We start from the raw sequence: 21737 nt of genomic DNA, 5'->3' as shown, positions 1-21737 counted from the left end.
GGGGCGGACCTGATGCCAGCGAGGACGCCGAGCCCTGGCATCAGGAGCCGAGTGAGGTTGAGGGCCCTGAAGGCCTGGGAGAGGCTGTGGAAGTCGCCGCGGATGCCGGGAACTGATGGCAGCTGCAAGAGAGGACGGGTCAGGCCTTGTGGAGGGAAGCCCAAGGTGAGCGGAGCTGGCCGTGGCACCAGTGCTGCTGGGACGCACAACATATATGTATGTTAATGAACCTAAGGGGATGAATTTCCCACCCCTTTTTACCAGCAAAATTTTATCCAAGTAAGTCATTATTCATCTACAATTTAGAAAAATAAAGAGAGGCAGGACAGGGAGGGAGGGACATTCTGGGGGTGTGGACAGAAGTTATCCAGCTAGTATCAGTATTTAGCATTTGCTCCATAAACTTAGCAGGTAACACTGGTTGAAAAAATTACAGTCCTAAATATAGCTGGGTAACCTTCTCCTGGTAAAGTTAACTAAGTATATTTAGTGGCAGACTAACCTGGCTAAGTCCCGCTGAATATCCCAGATAAAGTTACCCAGATAGCATTATCTGGCTATATTTTCACTCATCAGATTACTGAATATAGACCTCTGTGTTTATAGGCAGGTCTAAGGATGGATGAAAAACTGTTAATACTGCACCTATGGTGGCTCCTTTTTCTGCATATTCTGAACATCTTCTTCAGACATGATAAATACAGAGATACTTGACGACGTAACAATACAAATGTCTTAGAAAACAATTAATTTTCATCCACCATTTCCCCAACCCTTACATCTACAGAATATTTCTCCTATTTAGCCAAACTGGACTTCTCTTTCTACTGGGATCTGGGAAGAGAAGAAGTTTCACTTACCTGTTCTGTGCTAGATGCATAATATATGTTCTCCCTTCTACTTTAATGGCATAAGACATATAACCCTATGGAATGCAAAGAAAAATAAATATTTACTACTTTACAACACTGAGAAACAAACCAATTGCTTTGATATTTTCTCATTATTTAGTTTCTTTTTGACTAAAAATATAAATGTATGGTCTGAGCTCACAGGCAGCATGCACAAGAGGCTTAAGGAGGACAAGCTTATGTCTGACCTATGATGGACAAATGATCCGTTATCATCCTTTCAGTTGACATTGAGAACTTGCACTCTCTGCCACCTGATCCTACTGGGGACACAATGTTGTGACTATTGACAAAACAAGATAAAATGTCCCGCATAAAATAATAATAATAGCTAAAAAATATCAACATATTTAACAGTCAGAAAGATTTTTTAGTCATGGCTAAATAGGCTATTAAAAATATCTCATTGAAGTTGTAAAATAGGATAGCACTTTTCAGTTATTAAGCACCTAAGAGCAATGTTTAAACGGTTTATACTGGAACAAAGACTGTGTTATAATCCAGCGTGCTATGAACTCTCCCTGCCACCAGAGGACCTCATGAAGCTACACCTGCTCTCGCTCAAGCCATAGTCTCCATGGTTTCATGAGTCAGCAGGGCTTGTCCTATTTAGCCCTAGCCTCTTGCTGCACCTGATGCATTGTCATTGAATCTAATTGGCTCCCTGCTTAGCCCTATTCTATCTTGTCTTGATCTGTGGCCTCTAGGCCTTCCAGCTCTGTCTTGCTAGTCCTGTGGCCTCTGAGCCTTCGAGTTCTGCCTTACATAGCCTGCGGCCTCTGGGCCTCATAATATCTCCTTTCTAGGCCTTTGGGCCTTATGCTTAGTGGCCTACGGAGCTTCTGAACCACTGGCGATAGGCCTTTCTATTCTTTGTTCTGTTCTGTCTTGTCCTGTCCTTGTCTGGTCTGGTACTGTACCTAATATCCACTCCCTGTAGTGTTAGTCCCAGTCTGCCCAGCCTAGTTCCATGTATGCCCAGCCCTTGTCTCCAGTCCTACATTGCCTCACTCTCCAGTCCTGTTCTGCCCAGCCCTTGTCTCCAGCCTGTATTTCCAAGTTCCAGCCTGTACCTTGATTCCAGCCTCAGACTAAGTCCTATTGTCCACCAGAACACAAAGGATCAATTGGTGGGGGAGGTGGCTGCTCTAGGTGGAAGATCTGCTTTGCCTTGCCTTGAAGTCCTGAGCTGCTTCTGTGGGGGTTCCCCAGTCCTAGCCTGACCCTCAGTTGTGACAGACTGTGCATGTTTTTTACCCATGGGCTTTGCACCAATTCTCAAACTAAAAATATGTATGCTTTTGCTTTGAAACTTGTCATGGACACACATGCATTTCCTGTGGGTAGATTTCTATAGTACTGTAATGAACCAGGGGGTTCACAAGCACAGAAACAGCTAAGGGAGGATAAAGCTAGATAAACTAGGAAATACAAAGCAGCTAGGAGTTTGAGGATCTGGAAACACAAAGCTGCTGGGAAATAAACAAAATCACTCTAAACCTGGAGAATGTAGTAGGCCAAATTCATGAACTAAAGAGTAGTAAATTACCTATACCAGATGGTATGCACCCCAGGATTCTGGACAAACTAAAAAATGAAATTTCGGATCTATTAGCTAAAATTTGTAACCTTTCATTAAAATCATCTATTGTACCTGAAGACTGGAGGGGGGCCAATGTAACCCCAATATTTTAAAAGGGCTCCAGAGGCGATCCAGGAAACTATGGACCAGTGAGTCTGACTTCAGTAATGGGAAAAATAGTGGAAACTGTTATAAAGAATAAAATCACAAAACATTTAGATAGACACGGTTTGATGGGACACAGCCAGCATGGATTTACCCAAGGGAAGACTTGCCTCACAAATATGCTTCATTTTTTCTATTTATTTATTTATTGCTGAGTTTTATATACCGTCATTCAGAAAGCCATCATAATGGTTTGAAGGGGTTAATAAACATGTGGATAAGGTGAACCAGTAGATGTAGTCTATTTGGATTTTCAGAAGGCATTTGACAAAGTCCCTCATGAGAGGCTTCTAAAAAAACTAAAATGTCATGGGATTGGAGACGATGGCCTTTCATGGATTACAAACTGGTTAAAGACAGGAAAGAGAGAGAAGGATTAAATGGTCAATTTTCTCAGTGGGAAATGGTAAACAGTAGAGTGCGATGTGGACCCTTGGGCCGAGGCGGGGTTGGCGCTATCAGTGGAAGAGGTCCTCTCCGTGGGTCCCCATCATCAGCAGGTGGAGCAGAGCTGTGCAGAGAACCCACTGGACCTTCACCACTACCAAAAGAAAATTATTTCTTACCTGCTAATTTTCGTTCCTGTAGTACCGAGGATCAGTCCAGACTGTGGTTATGCTCCCAGTCCAGCAGGTGGAGTCAGAAGTAAAAGCTCGAGGGGAGGTCCTATATGACCTCACTCCTTGTGCCTCAATCCTCAGTAACTAGACTTACAAAGCCAAAGAGAAGAGACAGAGGGATCAAAAAAGATAACTGTTCAACAATAATGAACGAAGATTAAAAACTGATAAACCCAGAACGGAACTTGTAAACCAAACTGTGAGAAACAGTGAATCCTGGAGCCCCAGGTTGAGATAGAATAAACAGAGATTAAGTAGGAAAAATGAGCAGAGGCTTATCCCTTCACAATCCCAAATATCCAGGGAGGGTGTCTGGACTGATCCTCGGTACTACAGGAACGAAAATTAGCAGGTAAGAAATAATTTTCTTTTCCCTGTACGTACCAGGATCAGTCCAGACTGTGGGATGTACCAAAGCTTCCCCTACTTCGGGTGGGCCGATAATAGCCCTGCTCTCAAAACACTATCTCCGAAGGATCCGAAAATCGGAGCCCGAACATCCAAGCGATAGTGTTTAGAGAAAGTATGTATTGATTTCCAGGTGGCCGCTCTGCAAATTTCGTGAGAGGACACCGAAGAACTTTCTGCCCAAGAGGTAGCTTGCGCTCGAAGGGAGTGCGCTTTAACCCCCAGAGGTGGCTGACGCCCTCTTCCTATATATGCAGCTGCAATCGCACCTTTCAGCCATCGAGCGATGGTTGTCTTAGAAGCCATCTGACCCTTTCTGGGACCTGACCATAGAACAAAAAGATGATCCGAAAGACGGAAGTCATTGGTGGAAGTTAAGTACTGCATTAAACATCGTTTGACATCCAGACTACGAAGAAGTCTGGAATCCGATGACAAGAAAGAAGGAAGTTCCTCCAATTGGTTCAAGTGGAAAGAAGAAACCACCTTGGGGAGAAAAGAAGGTACTGTCCTTATGGAAACACCCTCCTCAGAAAAGCGGAGGAAAGGCTCTCGACAGGACAAGGCCTGCAGTTCCGAGATACGTCGAGCAGAAGTTATAGCCACCAAAAAGACAGTCTTTAGAGTAAGGTCCTTGACGGTGGCCGCGCGTAAAGGCTCAAACGGAGGACCTCCCAGGACCTCGAGTACCAAGTTGAGACTCCAAGAAGGACAGGGTGATTTGAAAGGAGGCTTCAGTTGACGAACACCTCTGAGAAAACGGAGAATATCTGGATGAGAGGATAGCGGCGAGAGAGTCCCTGTATGCAACAAGGCTCCCAACGCCGCCACCTGTACCCGAAGGGAGTTATATGCGAGTCCCATCTCTAGCCCCGACTGAAGAAAATCTAATACCTGAACCACTGAGGCGAGAACCGGCACAATAGAACGGATCCTACACCAATCTTCGAAGACCTTCCACATCCTCACGTACGTAACTGAGGTGGATGTCTTTCTTGCCCTCAATAAGGTGGAAATAACCGCCTCCGGATATCCTTGACGCCTCAACTTACGCCTCTCAAAAGCCAGGCCGCAAGACATAAGCGATCTGCCTCCTCTAAAAATATGGGACCTTGTTTGAGAAGATGAGGGAGGTGACCGAGGCGAATCGGTCCCTCTTGAGCTAGATGAAGCAGGTCCGCAAACCATGGTCTCCTCGGCCACTCTGGCGCAACTAGGATCACAAAACCAAGGTGAGTCTCTATACGACGTAGCACCTTCCCCACCAGGGGCCACGGAGGAAAAACATACAGAAGGACCTGCGAGGGCCACGGGAGTACTAGGGCATCTACCCCCCTCTGCCCCGTGCTCTCTCCTGCGACTGAAAAAGCGAGGAGCCTTTGCGTTTTCGGCTGTGGCCATGAGGTCCATGTGGGGACCTCCCCATCGCTTTGTTATCAAGACCATCGCATCCCTGGAGAGCTCCCACTCTCCCGGATCCAGACGTTGACGGCTGAGAAAATCTGCTTGTACGTTGTCTACTCCTGCTATGTGGGACGCCGCCAACCGGAGCAAGTGCCGCTCCGCCCACTGCATTAGCTTTTCCGCTTCCCACGCCACTCGGCGACTCCTTGTGCCCCCCTGTCGGTTGATGTACGACACCGTGGTTGCGTTGTCCGAGAGAATCCTGACCGCCCTTTGGCGAACCAGCGGAAGGAATCCATGTAGGGCGAAACGGACTGCCCTTGTCTCCAACCGATTGATGGGCCACTGGCTTTCCTCCTTCGTCCAAATGCCTTGGATGGAGCTCGATTGGCATACTGCCCCCCATCCTGTGAGACTGGCATCTGTGGTGACCACCACCCAGTCCGGGGTCTCCAATGAAACTCCCCTGGCAAGATACCTGGGATCTAACCACCATTGGAGACTGAGCCGAGCCGTCTGTGGAATCGGCAGGACCGCACTGTAGTCCCGAGATTCCGGTCTCCACCGGGATAGAAGAGCTTTTTGTAGGGGACGAAGGTGCGCAAACGCCCACAGAACTAGGTCGATTGTAGAGGCCATAGTTCCCAGCACCTGCAAATAGTCCCAGGCCGTCGGTACCTGGAGCAACAAGAATCGGTGAACTTGCTCTCTCAACGCTTGTGCTCGCTCTGGGCGTAAGAACACCTTGCCCTCTGCCGTGTCGAAGTGAGCGCTCAGAAAGTCCAAGTTCTGGGAAGGCGTAAGGTGACTCTTGTCGTAGTTGATTATCCAACCCAACGATTGAAGCAGGGATACCACCCGGTCCACGGCCTGGACCCCCTGAATTCGAGACTTTGACCTGATGAGCCAGTCGTCGAGGTACGGATGAACTAATATTCCTTCCCGGCGAAGGGCTGCTGCTACTACGACCATAACTTTCGTGAATACTCGAGGAGCTGTAGCTAGACCAAAAGGCAACGCCTTGAACTGGAAATGCTGTCCCAGGATCTTGAAGCGAAGAAATCGTTGAAAATCCGGGTGGATCGGAATATGGAGGTATGCCTCCGTTAGATCTAAGGAAGCAAGATATTCCCCTCGATGAACCGCCGCTAACACTGACCTGAGTGTTTCCATGCGGAATCGTGGTACCCGGAGCGCCCTGTTGACAGTCTTGAGATCCAGAATGGGTCGGAAAGTGCCCTCTTTCTTGGGCACCACGAAGTAGATAGAGTAATGACCTCGTCCCAGTTCGTTGGCGGATACCGGCCTTATTGCTCCTAAGGCACGTAAACGCTGGAGCGTCTGACGAATAGCTTGTTGCTTGAGGAGAGATCCGCAGGGGGAGAAAAGGAATCTGTCTCTGGGGGCGTGGACAAAATCCAACGCGTAACCGTTTCTTAGGATGTCCAAGACCCACTGGTCCGACGTGATTCGAACCCACTTCTCATAAAAGAGAGTGAGCCGACCCCCCACCCGAGGGATCAGCTCGTGGGCTAACCTGGCATCATTGCGCAGGCTTTGAGGCTGAGCGAGGTACTGTAGGTTCTTTGCCACCTCGCCATCCTCGAAAGGACCGATTCCATCCCTGTGAACGGTAAGTTGGAGTCCTCGATGTTGGCTGTTGTCTGTTTGTCCGAGCACGGCGCTGGTTCCGGGATCGGTTTCTGGAGAAGCTAAAAGATCTAGCTAAGCGAGGTCTGTCCTCTGGAAGCTTGTGCACCGCGTTCTCGTTCAGGGACTTGATAATCTGGTCCAAATCCTCACCAAAGAGGAACTTGCCCTTGAAAGGTAATGAGCCGAGGCGTGTCTTGGACGAGGAGTCCGCCGACCAATTCCGGAGCCACAGAAGACGGCGGGCCGACACCGCCGCCACCATAGACCGAGAGAGAACCCGAAGAAGGTCATACAGCGCGTCCGCACCGTAGGCTATCACAGACTCTAACCTATCTGCCTGTTGAGCCTTGGCAGTAGGGAGATCCTGCGAGGTAAGTAGTTGTTGAACCCAACGTAAACCAGCCCTCTGTGCAAGGGCGGTACAGATGGCCGCCCGGACTCCGAGCGCCGAAACCTCGAAAATTCTCTTCAGATGGACTTCCAATTTCCTATCCTGAAGGTCCTTTAAGGCTGTTCCGCCCGTAACTGGGATAGTAGTGCTCTTAGTAACCTCCGACACGGCAGAATCCACTATCGGAACCTTTAAGAGATCCAGAAAATCCACCGGAAGAGGATAAAGTTTTTCCATGGCTCTACTGACTCTGAGGGAGGCCTCTGGAGTGTCCCATTCTCTAGAAATCAGCTGTAGAAAACTAGGGTGCGTAGGGAAAGCCTTGGCCAAAGGTCGAAGACCCGCGAGGAGAGGGTCTCCTTTTCTCACTTTGGGATCAGAAGGCGTTGGATCCGGGGGCGGATCAATATCCATCTCCTGAAGAATATGAGGAATGAGCCCCTCCAACTCTTCCAGTTGGAAAATGCGGAGTACTCTGGGATCATCTCCCTCGACTTGCACTGAGAGATTAGGATCGTCTCCAAGTGGGTCCGGACTCACATTCACATTAGGTAAAACCGGAGAGACCCGCGGTGGACCTGTTGAAGGCCCGGAAGCCATCTGAGCTGAGCCTAGAGGTTGACCCAAGCCCTGTGTCGAAGGTCCCCCTAGAGAGGGATCCAGACGTGGTACCTTGGCTGGAGATGGTCCCCAGGGCAAAACCAAAGGCTGGCCGCTGCTTTGCAAAAATGCACAATGCATCAGTACTACAAATTCCGGGGAAAATCCTGGCAGCCCCGGGGGAGGACCACCCGGGGGTTTCCCGACTGAAAACTGTTCCCCTTGTGGTACTGGAGGTGGTAAAACGGCCGGTTGCTTAGGTATCGGGTCACCCGGTTCCTCCAAATCCGACGCACCAGCTTCCTCATCAGAAAACAAAATGGCCGCCGGTCCCGCGCTCAGCGGGAACGGGGCTTGCCGCTGACGAAAGGAAGCCTCCTCTCCTTGGTCTCCTGTGCCTTCCTCCAATGGCGCAACTGCCCTGTCAGTAGGTCTGCAACCGGAGCACAGTCCCTCCTTAGAGAGGCGGCTCCCCGAGCGCCCACAGGTGGAGCAGTTCGACGTCCGCAACATAAGGTAGGAGATCCCCTCCCCCTCGGGAAGGCAGGAACCAGGCGGCGCGGCTTAGACCTGAAAAATGGTCTTGGCGAGCTACTGAACTTTTGTTCGCCCGTCCCTCCTCTATCGACCAAAAACAGCTACTGAGGAAAAAGAGACCTCCCAGAAGCCGGCGGCCCCGGGGAATGGCGCGTCGCGGGGCCGTGGGTCGAAAAACTCTCGCAGGGCGGGAAGAGAGAGAGAGAGGAAGTCGTCACAGAGTTGACAGAAAATTAAAATAATAATAATAACGCCGCCCTCCAGTGCCGCACGGACCGGCAAGAGGTGGCTTGCAATTTGCTGCAATAAGAAAATTAAACAAGTAAATTTAAAAAAACACTTACCACGAAGCGAAGAAATAAGAGGACAAGGGAAAGGAACAGTCAAAATAGGTAGTTAACAAGTTCCTCTCAACCCAGCCCCAAATAATATAACTAGTTTTTTGGTTTTTTTTTTGATCCCTCAAAAGACAGGAAAACAAAGGCCTAAACCTGAAAAACCTGTGCTGGGGACTGACCAGTCCCCTGCTCACACCTGCTGGAGTCAGAAGATACTGAGGATTGAGGCACAAGGAGTGAGGTCATATAGGACCTCCCCTCGAGCTTTTACTTCTGACTCCACCTGCTGGACTGGGAGCATAACCACAGTCTGGACTGATCCTGGTACGTACAGGGAACCCTCGTTCCCCGCAGGTTGAGCCCTTAGGTACCGGGGCTGGCTGGACTTAGGCGTGGGTCTCTGAGCGACAAATCCAGGAAGATGACAGGCAAAGGCAGAACCAGACAGGCCAAGGTCAGGGGCAGACAGCAGACAAGCAAATCCAGGGAACATACCAAAGGTCGGGGCAGGTAGCAGACAGACAAAATCCGGGAAACAAGCCAAAGGTCAGGATGAGCAGCAGATAGACGAAATCCAAAGGACGTACCAGGGTCGAAGTCAGAAGAACCATCCAAGGAGCAGGAGAGTGGATCCAGGGTGGAAGCACAGGGTCAGAAGGAGAGGAAGAGAAGGTACTGGAGCAGGGACACGGAGAAACAGAAACTAGAACTGGAGCAGGGACACGGAGAAGCAGGAACTGGAGCAGGGACGCAGAGAAGCAACTTGCTGACCTGTTGCTGAGGCAAGTTTAGCGCAGCAGGGGCTTCCTTAAATAGGTCATCCCTGCTGATATGGATATCCGGGGCCACGGAATGCTTTCCCACCACAGCCCCTTTAAGTGTTGTGAGGAACCATGCACGCGCGCCTACAAAGGGCTGAGGCTGGCGGCGTGGCGGCAGCAGTACCAGCTCCCCGCCATGCGGAAAGGAAGTGGCAGTGGCAGCTCCAGGGTGTTGGAGAAAGGGCAGTGCTGAGTTGGGGGTAATTGTGGCTGGCTGTGTGGTGCCACGGCCAGCCAACACAGCACTGTACTTGGCCCAGTGCTTTTCAATATATATTCATAAATAATCTAAAAAGGAATACGACGAGTGAGGTAATCAAAATTATTCAGAGTAGTTAAAACACAAGTAGATTATGATAAATTGCAGAAGGACCTTGCAAGACTGGAAGATTGGGCATTCAAATGGCAGATGAAATTTAGTGTGGACAAGTGCAAGATAATAGATATAGGGAAAAATAACCAATGCTGTAGTTACATGATGCTAGGTTCCATATAAGGAGCTACCATCCTGTGTGCTGCGGCATTCAAAAAAACCAGAATGTTAGGAATTATTAGGAAAGGAATGGTGAATAAAAAGGAAAATATTAAAATACCTCTGTTTCACTCCATGGTGAAACCGCACCTTTAGTATTGTGTACAATTATGGTCATCGTGTCTCAAAAAAGATATAATTGCACTAGAGAAGGTACAGAGAAGGGTGACCAAAATGATAAAGGGGATGGAATAGCTCCCCTATGAAGAAAGGCTAAAGAGGTTAGGGCTGTTCAGCTTGGAGAAGAGACAGCTGAGGGGGATATGATAGAGGACATTAAAAGCATGAGAGGTCTAGAATGGGTAAATTTGAATTGGTTATTTACTCTTTCAGATAATAAAAAGACTAGGGAGCACTCCATGAAGTTAGCAAGTAGCACATTTAAAACAAATCAGAGAAAATTATTTTTCACTCAATACACAATTAAGCTCTGGTTAAGTTCTTGGAGGAGAAATCCATTAACTGCTATTAATCAAGTTGTCTTAGGGATTAGCCACTGATATTACTGGCATCAGTATCATGGGATCTACTTAGTGTTTGGGTACTTGCCAGGTACTTGTACTCTGGATTGGTCTGACCCAGTAAGGCAATTTCTTATGTTATGACTTTTTGCAGAGAACCAATTAATAGGGGTGTGCATCCGTTTTCCACGAATTTGTAATCCGCAACTTATTTTGTCCTATCTGTTAAATACGTGGGGAGGCGAAACGCATCGCGACTCCCCACGTATTTAACAGATTTCTGTTTTATTTGGCGCGCCCAGCAGCGCGCGCTTTTCTTCGCCCCCATTAGCTGCTTGCTACCTAGGATTACCACAAAATGGCGGCGCCCCTGCAGTAACCATGCCAACCTGTCTGACCCTTTCCTGTGAGTCGCAGTGACTCACAGGAAAGGGTCGGACAGGTCGGCATGGATACCGGAACACAGCTTATCCGCGCTGACATTTTCTGAGCAGCACTGAATGCAGCCAATAGCGCTGTCATTCAGTGCTCTCTGTGGATTTTACTGATGAGCCAGCAGTATATAAACATCAGCACGAGGAGCCACGCAGTTATTTCCAGCGATGCTGTGGGGAGTTGGGCTGCAGGGTGGAAGAGGGAGCAGACAGAACTGATAGAGAATAGATAGGCTAGCTAAGGAAAGAAAAATGTTCTTTGTTTTGCTGTAGTGCCAGGGTCAGCTACAGCCACTACTATTCCTGTTTCTTTCAAGCTATTTATTTTGGTCATCTCTGACTAAGAAGAGAAGCTGTGCTAGGTCAGCTAGCACTGACCAGTGACCACCATTTACCATTTAGGGTGTTGGGCTGGCTTGGAGAGATATATTATTTTCGATTTCATCCATTTTTCTGGAGTGACAAAAATTCCTGCTTTTTTAATTCCAATTACTTAGTCTCTCAGTGCACTGGGCTTCACTGGGAAGTTTAACAGGCTGGGTCTGTGCAGTCAAGTGCCCAGGGAGTCTGCCTCTTTTGTGCTTACAAGCAAGCAGCTTCTGTGTGCACGCCACACACATTAGTGCACAGCCAGGCACCGTGACAGTGGGCAGTGGGCATTTTAAACAGACTGATCCTAAGTATTTGGTTGGGTCTGTGCAGTCAAGCGCCCAGGGAGTCTGCCTCTTTTGTGCTTACAAGCAAGCAGCTTCTGTGTACACGCCACACACATTAGTGCACAGCCAGGCACCGTGACAGTGGGCAGTGGGCATTTTAAACAGACTGATCCTAAGTATTTGGTTGGGTCTGTGCAGTCAAGCGTCCGGGGACTCTGCCTCTTTTGTGCTTACAAGCAAGCAGCTTCTGTGTTCACGCCTTCTTTCTACGTTCTGGGACAGAGATGACCTAGTAGAGGCCTCTGAAGGGACATAGGAGCCCGATGGTGCTGCCTTAAGTTGCTGAATTCGAGCTGCTCACTGGCGCTGCGCTCTTGGGGACATACGGCTGCAGTCCCTGCCACTTCCATACATGTATTTAAGAGCCAAGAGTAATGAAATACATCAAATAGATTTTTATGATACTATATTTTGTAATCGGATTTTAAATTGTGGGCACTTTTATAATTTTTTATCCATTTTAGATATTTAATGCTATTTTATGTGCCGTGATGTAAACCGTTGTGATGATAAAAGCAAAATGTTGCTTACCTGTAACAGGTGTTCTCACAGGACAGCAGGATGTTAGTCCTCACATATGGGTGACATCACAGGATGGAGCCCAATCACGGAACACATTTGTCAAAGTTTCCAGAACTTTGACTGGCCCCTACTGGGCATGCCCAGCATGGCACTAACCCTGCAGCCAGCAGGGGTCCCCCTTAAGACTTGTTTAAAAGCTAAGGGTAGTGCCGAAAAATAAAATAAGAAAACATTACCAACCCAACACCGTGGGGTGGCGGGCGGGTTTCGTGAGGACTAACATCCTGCTGTCCTGTGAGAATACCTGTTACAGGTAAGCAACATTTTGCTTTCTCACAGGACAAGCAGGATGGTAGTCCTCACATATGGGTGAGTACCGAGCTGAGGATATCCAAGAAAAGCACCAAATGTACCCAGGTGTGCAAGGCACTAGGACTGGGATAAATTTGGCAACTCCATCATCTGATGTATATCATCCTGTTCAGTCTGTAATTGGAAGGGAATCAATTCAGACATTTCCTTCACAAAATTTATAAAGGAAAGGTCCTCTGGATGAGAACGCTTTCTACTTTCGGTGGGCGAAGGTGGTGAAGGCAAATCATCGGTGTCTGGTGAGGAATCATCAGTCCAGGTATCATAGGGATCAGCACCTGCCCCTCTAGGAACTATAGGGGGACGGGGTGGTGGGATACCCGAGGGTTCTGGTCTAGGTTCCGAAGGAATCGAAGGAATAATTGGAGGCACTGATGAAGGCATCGAAGGCACTGGTGCAGGCATTGAGGGCATCGAAGGTTGGCTCGCTGGCGCCGACTGGCGTATCGGCACCGATGGTTGGATCGGTGGCGAGGGACGTATTGGCATCGATGGATGAGGCATCGGCAGAACTCCCGATGGAGGGATGCGGAACAGTGTTTCTCCTCCCAATGAGAGAGTAAGCGGAGAGGGCACCGGAGCCATTGGTGACCCGGGGTCCATCAGTGGAAAAGTGGCAATGAGCGCTTCTATCCAGGAGAGCAGCGGTGCCAATGCGCAATTGGTACTGGTGTCGGTGCCGGAGGAACCTGGAGAGCAGCGGTGCCAATTCCACAATTGGTACTGGTGTCGGTGCCGGAGGAACCTGGAGTCGTTGCATCGCCTTGTCGATGGCCTCCTGAACCATCCGGTCCAGTTCTTCTTGGAGACCTGGAGCAAACAGCCCCGGCTCTGGAGCAGAAGGAGGAGGCAGAGGCATAGCCGAAGGGACCACCATTAAAGGCGGAGTCTCATCTCCCGATACCCTGTCGGGTGAGGGTTGCCTCGGTGACCCGGTTGCTGAAAAGGTCGGTGCCTTTTCTGGATGGGGTTTTTTCGACGGTCCGAGACGGTCCGAGACTTTCGATGTCGATGGGGATGTTTGTCTCTATGATCCCCTCGGTCCTGAGGGGGAGTAGAGGGTGTAGAAGGCCGAGATGTCATCGATGCCGGATGGTCACCGGCCAGTGGTCGAAGTGGTGCGAAGTTGACGGAGCCGGTTCTGACGACATCGATGCAATGGACGGAGTCTGGGTTTGAGCACAGAAGAGAAGCTCCATCTTCTCCATTCTGGCCTTGCGACCTTTGGGTGTCATTAGGGCACATTTGGTGCAGGTCAAGACATCGTGCTCACGACCAAGACACATTACACAGACTTTATGGCGGTCTGTGATGGACATGGTGCGATTACAGTCCGGGCACCGACGGAACCCAGACGTCATGGCCATGTAAAAAAATTGAGCCGCGGTATGGTTGACGGCCAATAGGCCGCGAGGGCCAAACTCAACGGTAATCAATGAAGAACGGGTAAAAACTTACCGGAGTACCGCGGCTTGGAAAAGTTAAAGGAGGGACCCCTGTGGGGCAAATTAACTTTTAGTAATTCCATGAGGAAAATTCCTGTCAGGAATCTCTGCAGAGCTCCTTAACCGCAAGGCTACTGCTGGGCGGAAAAAAAGAAGACTGAAGGGGGACCCCTCTTGGCTGCATGGTTACTGCCATGCTGGGCATGTCCAGTAAGGGCCAGGCAAAGTTCTGGAAACTTTGACAAAATTATTCCGTGATTGGGCTCCATCCTGTGATGTCACCCATATGTGAGAACTACCATCCTGCTTGTCCTGTGAGAAATAACGACGGTATAGAAAAATTATTAAATAAATAAATAAATAAATACACTTTCCTGATCATGATCAGGTCCCAGGCATATATAGCATGACTATGGCCATCGGTCACTGAAATTATTTTACCACAAGCGCAGAATTTGAATCCTGGGCAAGGCATGATAGTAAAAATAGCCTTTCTTGTGGTGGGAAAGTTTTATTTCTTCTCTTTTTACCTCACAAACTCTAAAAAAGGTCTGGAGAGACAGAGCGCGGAAAAAAAACGGACTGAGGAGCCTCAGGCAAGCCCAGGAAGATACAAGAGGGAGCACCTAGCTGAAAGACTTTTCTAGACTTAGAGAGCTCTGCCACCTAGTGGCAAGGAAGACGTACCCACCCAGACAGCACGGCTAATTCAGCTGCTTATCTATGTGAAAAACAGAGATAGAGCATCACCAAGAACATTTACCCTATGAGTGAAAAGAGACGGGTCCATTTGGCTCTGTTGGATGATATCAGCTATGTGTCATGGCTAATTCAGCTCTGCTTGTCAAGAGAGAACATACATGCGCACAATGCCCAGTTAGGAACATTATAAAACTTCCTTTTACACCTAATCCACATTTCATGAGGTCTGTTATAGATATCTTGCTACCACATGTTGGACATTTTTCAAATCCAGAGATCTTATAATTTTAAATCAGTCATGATGCTGACTAATGAAAGATGCAAAATCAAACTCAAATTAAATATTAAATTCTTTTCCTTTTGAGTCTCAAGGAGCAAAACAGAGAAACAAAATAAAATAAACTTACTGAAATGGCAAAAATGTTTGACAGAGATCCTAATTCACGTCTGATTGAAGAGTGGATAGAAAGAGACCCAGGAGACTCACACAGAGTGCAGCTGCATGGGAACTGCTTTGAAAAACTGAGAGCTATTCATCTCAGTGCCATCTGATAATATTACTCACAACTAGGCTCACTGATATTAGTCTGCTTATCAATGATGAAAAAACCTGAACTTCCAGAAAAAACTACATGAGCAAACACAGAAAGCACCATGGAAGCCATTCTACTCACACCATGGACCAGAAAGAACAGACAAGACTGCAGAACACCAGACAGAATGTGTATCCCTCATATATGCTCAGTAGAGCTGAACTTTTTTCTAGTTACAGTTAGGAACTATCTGGAATTACTACCACTGATGATATCACTTACATGTGATCCACTTTCTGGTTTGTCCATGGAGAAAAGGCTTTTAATCCATGTAAACTGCTTTGAAAGGTGACCTCCCCATATTGACAAATGTACCACCTCACCAACTTCACTCTGCAGAGGATTGTTATTAGCAATACCACATTTCAAACAAATATGTCTTCAGGAAACACGCGCTCAAGCCTTTTCAATCATCAGCCTAATATGTGGAATGCTTTGCCTAAAGAGCTTCGGGCAATTACAGATATTAGAAGTTTACATAAATGCTTAAAGCTCTACTTTTTCAGAAGGCCTATGGCTGAATTTTCTAGATAGCTCATTTTTACGAGTGCTTTTCCAGTTTAGATAGTTTGTTTTTTTTTGCTTTACTTTTGTGTTTTATTGTATCTGTTTTATTAATTTTTCTATTTTATATAATTTTGTAATGTTTGTATTTTAATTTAGGAATATTAATGTTTTTTTTGTTATCCGCTTAGTATGATTAATTCACTATAAGCAGGCTATAAATATTAAACATTAATAAATTAATAAATTAATGATTAAGAGGGCTATTTTCAGATTGCCCACCGAAGTGCAAAGCCCACGGGCACTTTTTACCTGTGGATTTTCCATCAATTTTCTAAGGGAAATCTTTTCCTTAGAAAACTGCCTAAGAAAATGCACCCACATTTTCAAGTAAACAAATTAAGGCACACATATTTTTTCAATCCCTGCCCCAGGAAATGCTTCATCTAAAAGCAAGTAAAATTACACACATAGTGGCACTATGCACCTACTTTTACGCACATACAGGGTGGGCAAAACTCACTGAAAATTGTAATCTAAAAATTGGGAAAGTAGTGTGGTTTTTATTTAGTTCCATTCTATAAAAATTGAACAGGAAACTTGCTAATTTAACACTCAAAGTCTCATGTTTCAAAATCAGTAAAAAAAAATATGTATTGTTGGCTGATGGGAATTTTTTCATCATGAGGTTTGCAATCTTTCCTCTGGTCTATTTACTGAATCCTTTTCCTGGTTTTCAACCCATTTTAACTTTCCTCATGTGTTTCCTACTTTCTCTAGCTCTCCATCTCTTGCCAACATTTATCTCTCTAATCTCACTTCTCATTGTGCTCTGCCACTATCTTTTTGCTCTTCATTTTTCATTATCTCACTCATTTCATCTTCATCTCACACCTTTCCATCTCCCCTCTCAATATCTAACTTTATCTCTTCATCGCTCCCTCTCCTAGTCTCTCTTTTCCTCTCTCAAATTTTCTCCATAAACCTCCTGCTTGCTTTTTCCACCCTTCCCCATCTCTTACGCTCATTGCTTTCCATTATTCCTCCCCCCTCCTGGCTCTCAACTGGATCTACCATCTACCATCTTCAAAGGCAATTTTTAAACCAAGACCACACTTACTTTTTACAGTTTTCAAGCAAAATCATGAACATACTTTTGCTTTGATACCTGCCATGTGTACAAAGTTCAAGTCGTCACTTGCACTTACTTTTTCTGCAGGCAGATTTTTGCTGGAAAAGTACGTACAAAAATTTGAAAATGCCATCTACACATGTATTTTTCTTCCCCTGACCTAAACATGCCTCCAGGAATGCCTCCTTTCAATATGGATAAAAGTATGTGTGATGTGGAACAACACACATACTGTTAGATGCACTGAAGGACAATTTTCAGGCAATAAAAATTGTCAAAATACTTTTTATCCAAGTAAATTGCTTTGAACATTTTTCTCTTCTCTGCCTCTGATTCTCATCTTTATTTCTCCTCCTCTCAGAGAATCACATTCCTCTTTTCTGTTTTATTCATTCCCCCATATTAGTCCATCCTAATCTGCTTCCCTCTCTACTCCAGCCTCAGTTTCCCTCTAGCCTCAACCTCCCTCATCAAGCAAAAGCAGTAGAATTTAAGGACATGAACATGTAATGTGGGACCATTAAAAACATGTGTATGATCACCAACCTCATGGAAACTTATTGCTTCCTCTACTCACAACACTGACTTTCAAAATTCAGTACTGCACTACAAATAGAGGAAGAAACAGGATCACCATGGATATTGTGAGTATATGTGCAGTCATTCTTTCAAAGTTGGCCTTATGTTTTGCTGCTTATGCTCATCAACTGCTGGAGGATTTTATTCATCATCGGTGACCATATTTTGGGAACTCTGATAAAGCTAAATTGCTTACCTTCTAATAGGTGTTATCCCAGGACAGCAGGATGTAGTCTTCACATATGGGTGACAACATTGATGGAGCCCTATTACGGAAAAATTTCTGTCAAAGTTTCTAGAAACTTTTGATTGGCACACTGAGCCCACTGAGCATGCCCAGCATGCCATGATATTCTCAGCCGCAGGGGTCTCCCTTCAGTCTCGTATGTAGCAATAAGCTTTAGCTAAAATAAAATAATAAAATGTATTGGACCCAACTCCGCGGGGTGGCAGGTGGGTTTCGTGAGGACTACATCCTGCTGTCCTGGGATAACACTTATTACAAGGTAAGCAATTTTGCTTTATCCCAGGCAAGTCCTCACATATGGGTGATTAGCAAGCTAGAGGCTGAGTCATTTCGTAGTGAAGCAACACTGAAGTATTGTTAGTGAAAATGAGGCAGCCAAAAATCACAGCAGGTTGAATGTAGAAGGAGTTGGGATTATACTGGAAACAAGATTTTTAAGACAGATTGTCCGTAGGCTGAATCTTATCATCCTTCCTTGTCCAAACAGTAATGAGCTGCAAAGGTGTGAAGAGAACTCCATGTTGCTGCTTTACATATGTCAAGAATTGGCACTGAACGATAGTGTGCTACTGAGGTTGACATTGCTCTTACTGAATGCGCCTTTACTCGCCCTTGGAGAGGAAGGCCTACTTTTTCATAACAGAATTCTATACAATCTGCTAGCCAGTTGGAGAGAGTGTGTTTGCCCACTGGATTACCCGATTTGTTTGAATCAAAAGATACAAAGAGTTGAGTGGATTTCCTGTGGACTGCAGTGCGGTCTAGGTAATATGCTAGCACACGTTTACAGTCCAAGGTATGTAAGGCCCGTTCACCTTGGTGAGAGTGAGGCCTTGTGAAGAATGTGGGCAAAACTATGGATTGGTTCAAGTGGAATTCCGTAACTACCTTGGGGAGGAATTCTGGATGTGTACAGAGAACCATTCTGTCATGTCGGAATTTTGTATAGGGTGAGTACGTGACAAGTACTTGTAACTCACTAAACCTTCTAGCCAATGTAATGGCTATAAGGAAGATAGTCTTCCATATGAAAAATTTAAGATCAAAGGAATTAATGGGTTCAAAGGGAGAACGCATGAGCCTTAACACCAGATTAAGGTCCCATTCTGTGACTGGTGGCCATATTGGTGGTTTAAGGTGAGTTAAACCTCTCATAAATCTACTGACAAGAGGTTGTATGGATATTGGTGCATCTCCCATTTTGTTATGGTAAGCCGAGATTGCACTTAAATGTACTCGTACAGATGAGGTCTGGATACCAGAGTCTGAAAGATGACATAAGTAATCTAGCAAGGAAGGTATGGGGCAGGAGAAAGGGTCAATGTTCTTTTGCGTGCACCACAAAGTCAATCTTTTCCATTTTGAAGAATAGTTCTTTCGTGTGGAAGGATTACGTGAAGCTATAAGCACTTGAGAGACATTAGTGGAATGATTGAGTGGTTGTAAGATCAAGCTTTCAACATCTATGCTGTCAGGGATAGGGATTGAAGTTTGGGAAGGCGCAACCTGCCCTGATCCTGAGTTATGAGATTGGGAGCTACACCCAGGTGAATTGGTTCTCTGATCGAGAGGTCTAGAAGTATGGGAAACCATACTTGTCGAGGCCAATATGGGGCTATGAGTATCATGGACCCCTAGTCCTGTTGTAGCTTCACTAGAGTTTTGGTTATGAGCGGTATTGGAACATACGCGAATAGAAGGCCTGAGTTCCAAGGGCGAGCAAAGGCGTCCTTGGCTGGCTGGTGTTTCTGCCTGTGCAGAGAGCAGAACCTGTCCACTTTGTGATTCAGGTGTGATGCAAAGAGGTCTATTGTTGGCTGTCCCCATCGTTGGAATATCCTGGTCGCTATTAAGAGATCCAGGGACCATTCGTGAGGTTGGAACTGATGACTGAGGCGATCTGCAATTACGTTGTGGATGACCACTAAATAAGTGGCCCAGAGAAATATGGAATGTGTCAGGGCCCAGTCCCAAATTTGTGCGGCTTCTTGACAAAAGAGATACGAGCCCGTACCTCCCTGTTTGTTCAGGTACCACATGGCTACTGTATTGTCCGTTTGAATCAGAATAGTCTTGTGTGAAAGGCAGTCCTTGAATGCATGCAGAGCATAATGTATAGCTCGAAGTTCCAGGAAATTGATTTGAAATGTTGCTTCGAGTTTTGTCCAAGTACCCTGGGTTTGGAGATTGTCTATGTGAGCTCCCCAACCTAAGGTGGATGCATCTGTAGTTAAAGTTATCTGTGGAACTGGTTGTTGGAAGGGTAAGCCCTTGCGCAAGTTGTCTCTGTTGATCCATCAAAGGAGAGAAGAACGTAGTTGGTGGGTTACTTGAATTGGAGAAGACAGTGGTTGAATGGCTTGGATCCACTGTGACCTTAATGTTCATTGGGTTATTCTCATGGCTAGTCTTGCCATAGGAGCGACATGAACTGTGGAGGCCATGTGGCCCAGTAAAGTGAGAAACTGATGAGCTGTTGCTTGTTTCTGCGAGTGTAGCGAGTTTGCCAATAGGGATAGTGTTTCTGCCCGATCCTCGGGTAGAAAAGCTATTGAGAGGATGGTGTTCAATTCTGCTCCGATGAATTGAAGTGAGACGGAATGAGATGGGACTTTTGATAATTGATGAGAAACCCCATCGTGTGAAGTAGAGTAATTGTTCGGTTGAGAGAAGCCAAAGCTCCTTGTTGAGATTGACTTCTGATGAGCCAGTCATCTAGATAGGGGAAAACATGGACACTTTCTTTGTGTAAGTGTGTTGCTATTACTGCCAGGCATTTCGTGAATACTCTGGGAGCTGAGGCAAGTTCGAATGGTTGTACTAGAAATGTTGATGACCCACCAGGAAGCGCAGATACCTGCGATGAGGAGGGAATATTGGAATGTGAGCGTAAGCATCTTGTAGATCCAGAGAACAAAGCCAATCTCCTGTTTGAAGAAGGGGAAGCATGGTGCCTAGAGAAACCATCCTGAACTTTACTTTCTTTAGAAATTTGTTGAGATTTCTGAGGTCTAGGATGGGACGTAGGCCTCCGGTTTTCTTTGGAATGAGAAAATAACGGGAGTAGAATCCTCTGCCCTGCTGAGTCCGGGGCACTGGTTCTACAGCTCTGGCTCTCAAAAGGGTGAATAATTCTGCTTGCAGATGAATTATGTGATTTTCATTTAACGAAAGAGGTTTTGGAGGAGAGTCTCTTAGAGTTGAGAGGAAATTGAGTTGGTAACCTCGTGATATCATTGAGAGTACCCATTGGTCTGTTGTTATCTGTAACCAATGGTTGTAGAAGGAGGATACTCGGCCTCCTACTGGCAGGTTCAGTTTGGGATTGAGGAGATGGCTTTGCTCTCTGGTGGTGGCCTCAAAACCTGCAGCCTGTCCCGTCTGCGGTGGCAGTTGAGGCCTAGTGGCTCTAGGGTGTCTGGGCTGAGATCTTTGTTGTGGACAAGAAGATCTACCCCTGGATGCCGGTGGATAATATCGCCTCTGCCTGTAGAAAGGTTTTCTAGTGTCTTTCCTTGGTGGACGGCGAGACATTGATGAGGAAGAGTCTTGAGGAACTGACAACAGTTGGCGCAATGTCTCTGTGTGTTCTTTTAGTTGGGCCACTGCATCCTGGACTTTCGAGCCAAAGAGGTTGTCACCTACGCAGGGCAAATCCACCAGCTTCTCTTGTACCTCAGACTTGAGGTCAGAGGCCTTTAACCAGGCCCAGCGACGTGCACTAATTCCCAAGGCTGCCACCCTTGAAGATGTTTCGAAGTTATCGTAGGCAGCCCGGACTTCATGCTTTCCAGCTTCAAGTCCTTTATGTATAATGGCCTGAGCTGCATCCTGGTACTGCTGAGGTAGGGAGTTAGAAAGTTCCTGCATCTGTTTCCATAGATTCCTTTGGTATTGCATCATATATAATTAATAGGACGCCATTCTGGAGTTGAGCATAGCTCCTTGAAATACTTTTCTCCCTAAAGAGTCCAGGAATCTATGGTCCTTCCCAGGTGGAGTGGAAGAATGAAGTCGTACTCTTTTGGACTTCTTTTGAGCCTACTCAACTACTACCGATTGATGCGG

At 46.5% G+C, this 21737-nt stretch overlaps 1 protein-coding gene across 1 annotated transcript in view; it reads right to left on the bottom strand.

Moving 5' to 3' along the window:
- The window catches only part of LOC115092434 (disintegrin and metalloproteinase domain-containing protein 18-like), a 354651-nt gene that overhangs the window by 50844 nt on the left and 282070 nt on the right, over positions 1-21737 (bottom strand). The window contains exon 3 of the mRNA XM_029603267.1: positions 861-925. Within this exon, the coding sequence (XP_029459127.1) occupies positions 861-925 (65 nt within the window). The remainder of the gene's footprint in view (positions 1-860; positions 926-21737) is intronic.

This window comes from Rhinatrema bivittatum, chromosome 5 (genome assembly GCF_901001135.1).
Source record: "Rhinatrema bivittatum chromosome 5, aRhiBiv1.1, whole genome shotgun sequence".
NCBI lineage: Eukaryota > Metazoa > Chordata > Amphibia > Gymnophiona > Rhinatrematidae > Rhinatrema > Rhinatrema bivittatum.
Note: the sequence above shows the minus strand (reverse complement) of the source record. Positions and strands in the feature narration are given on the sequence as shown.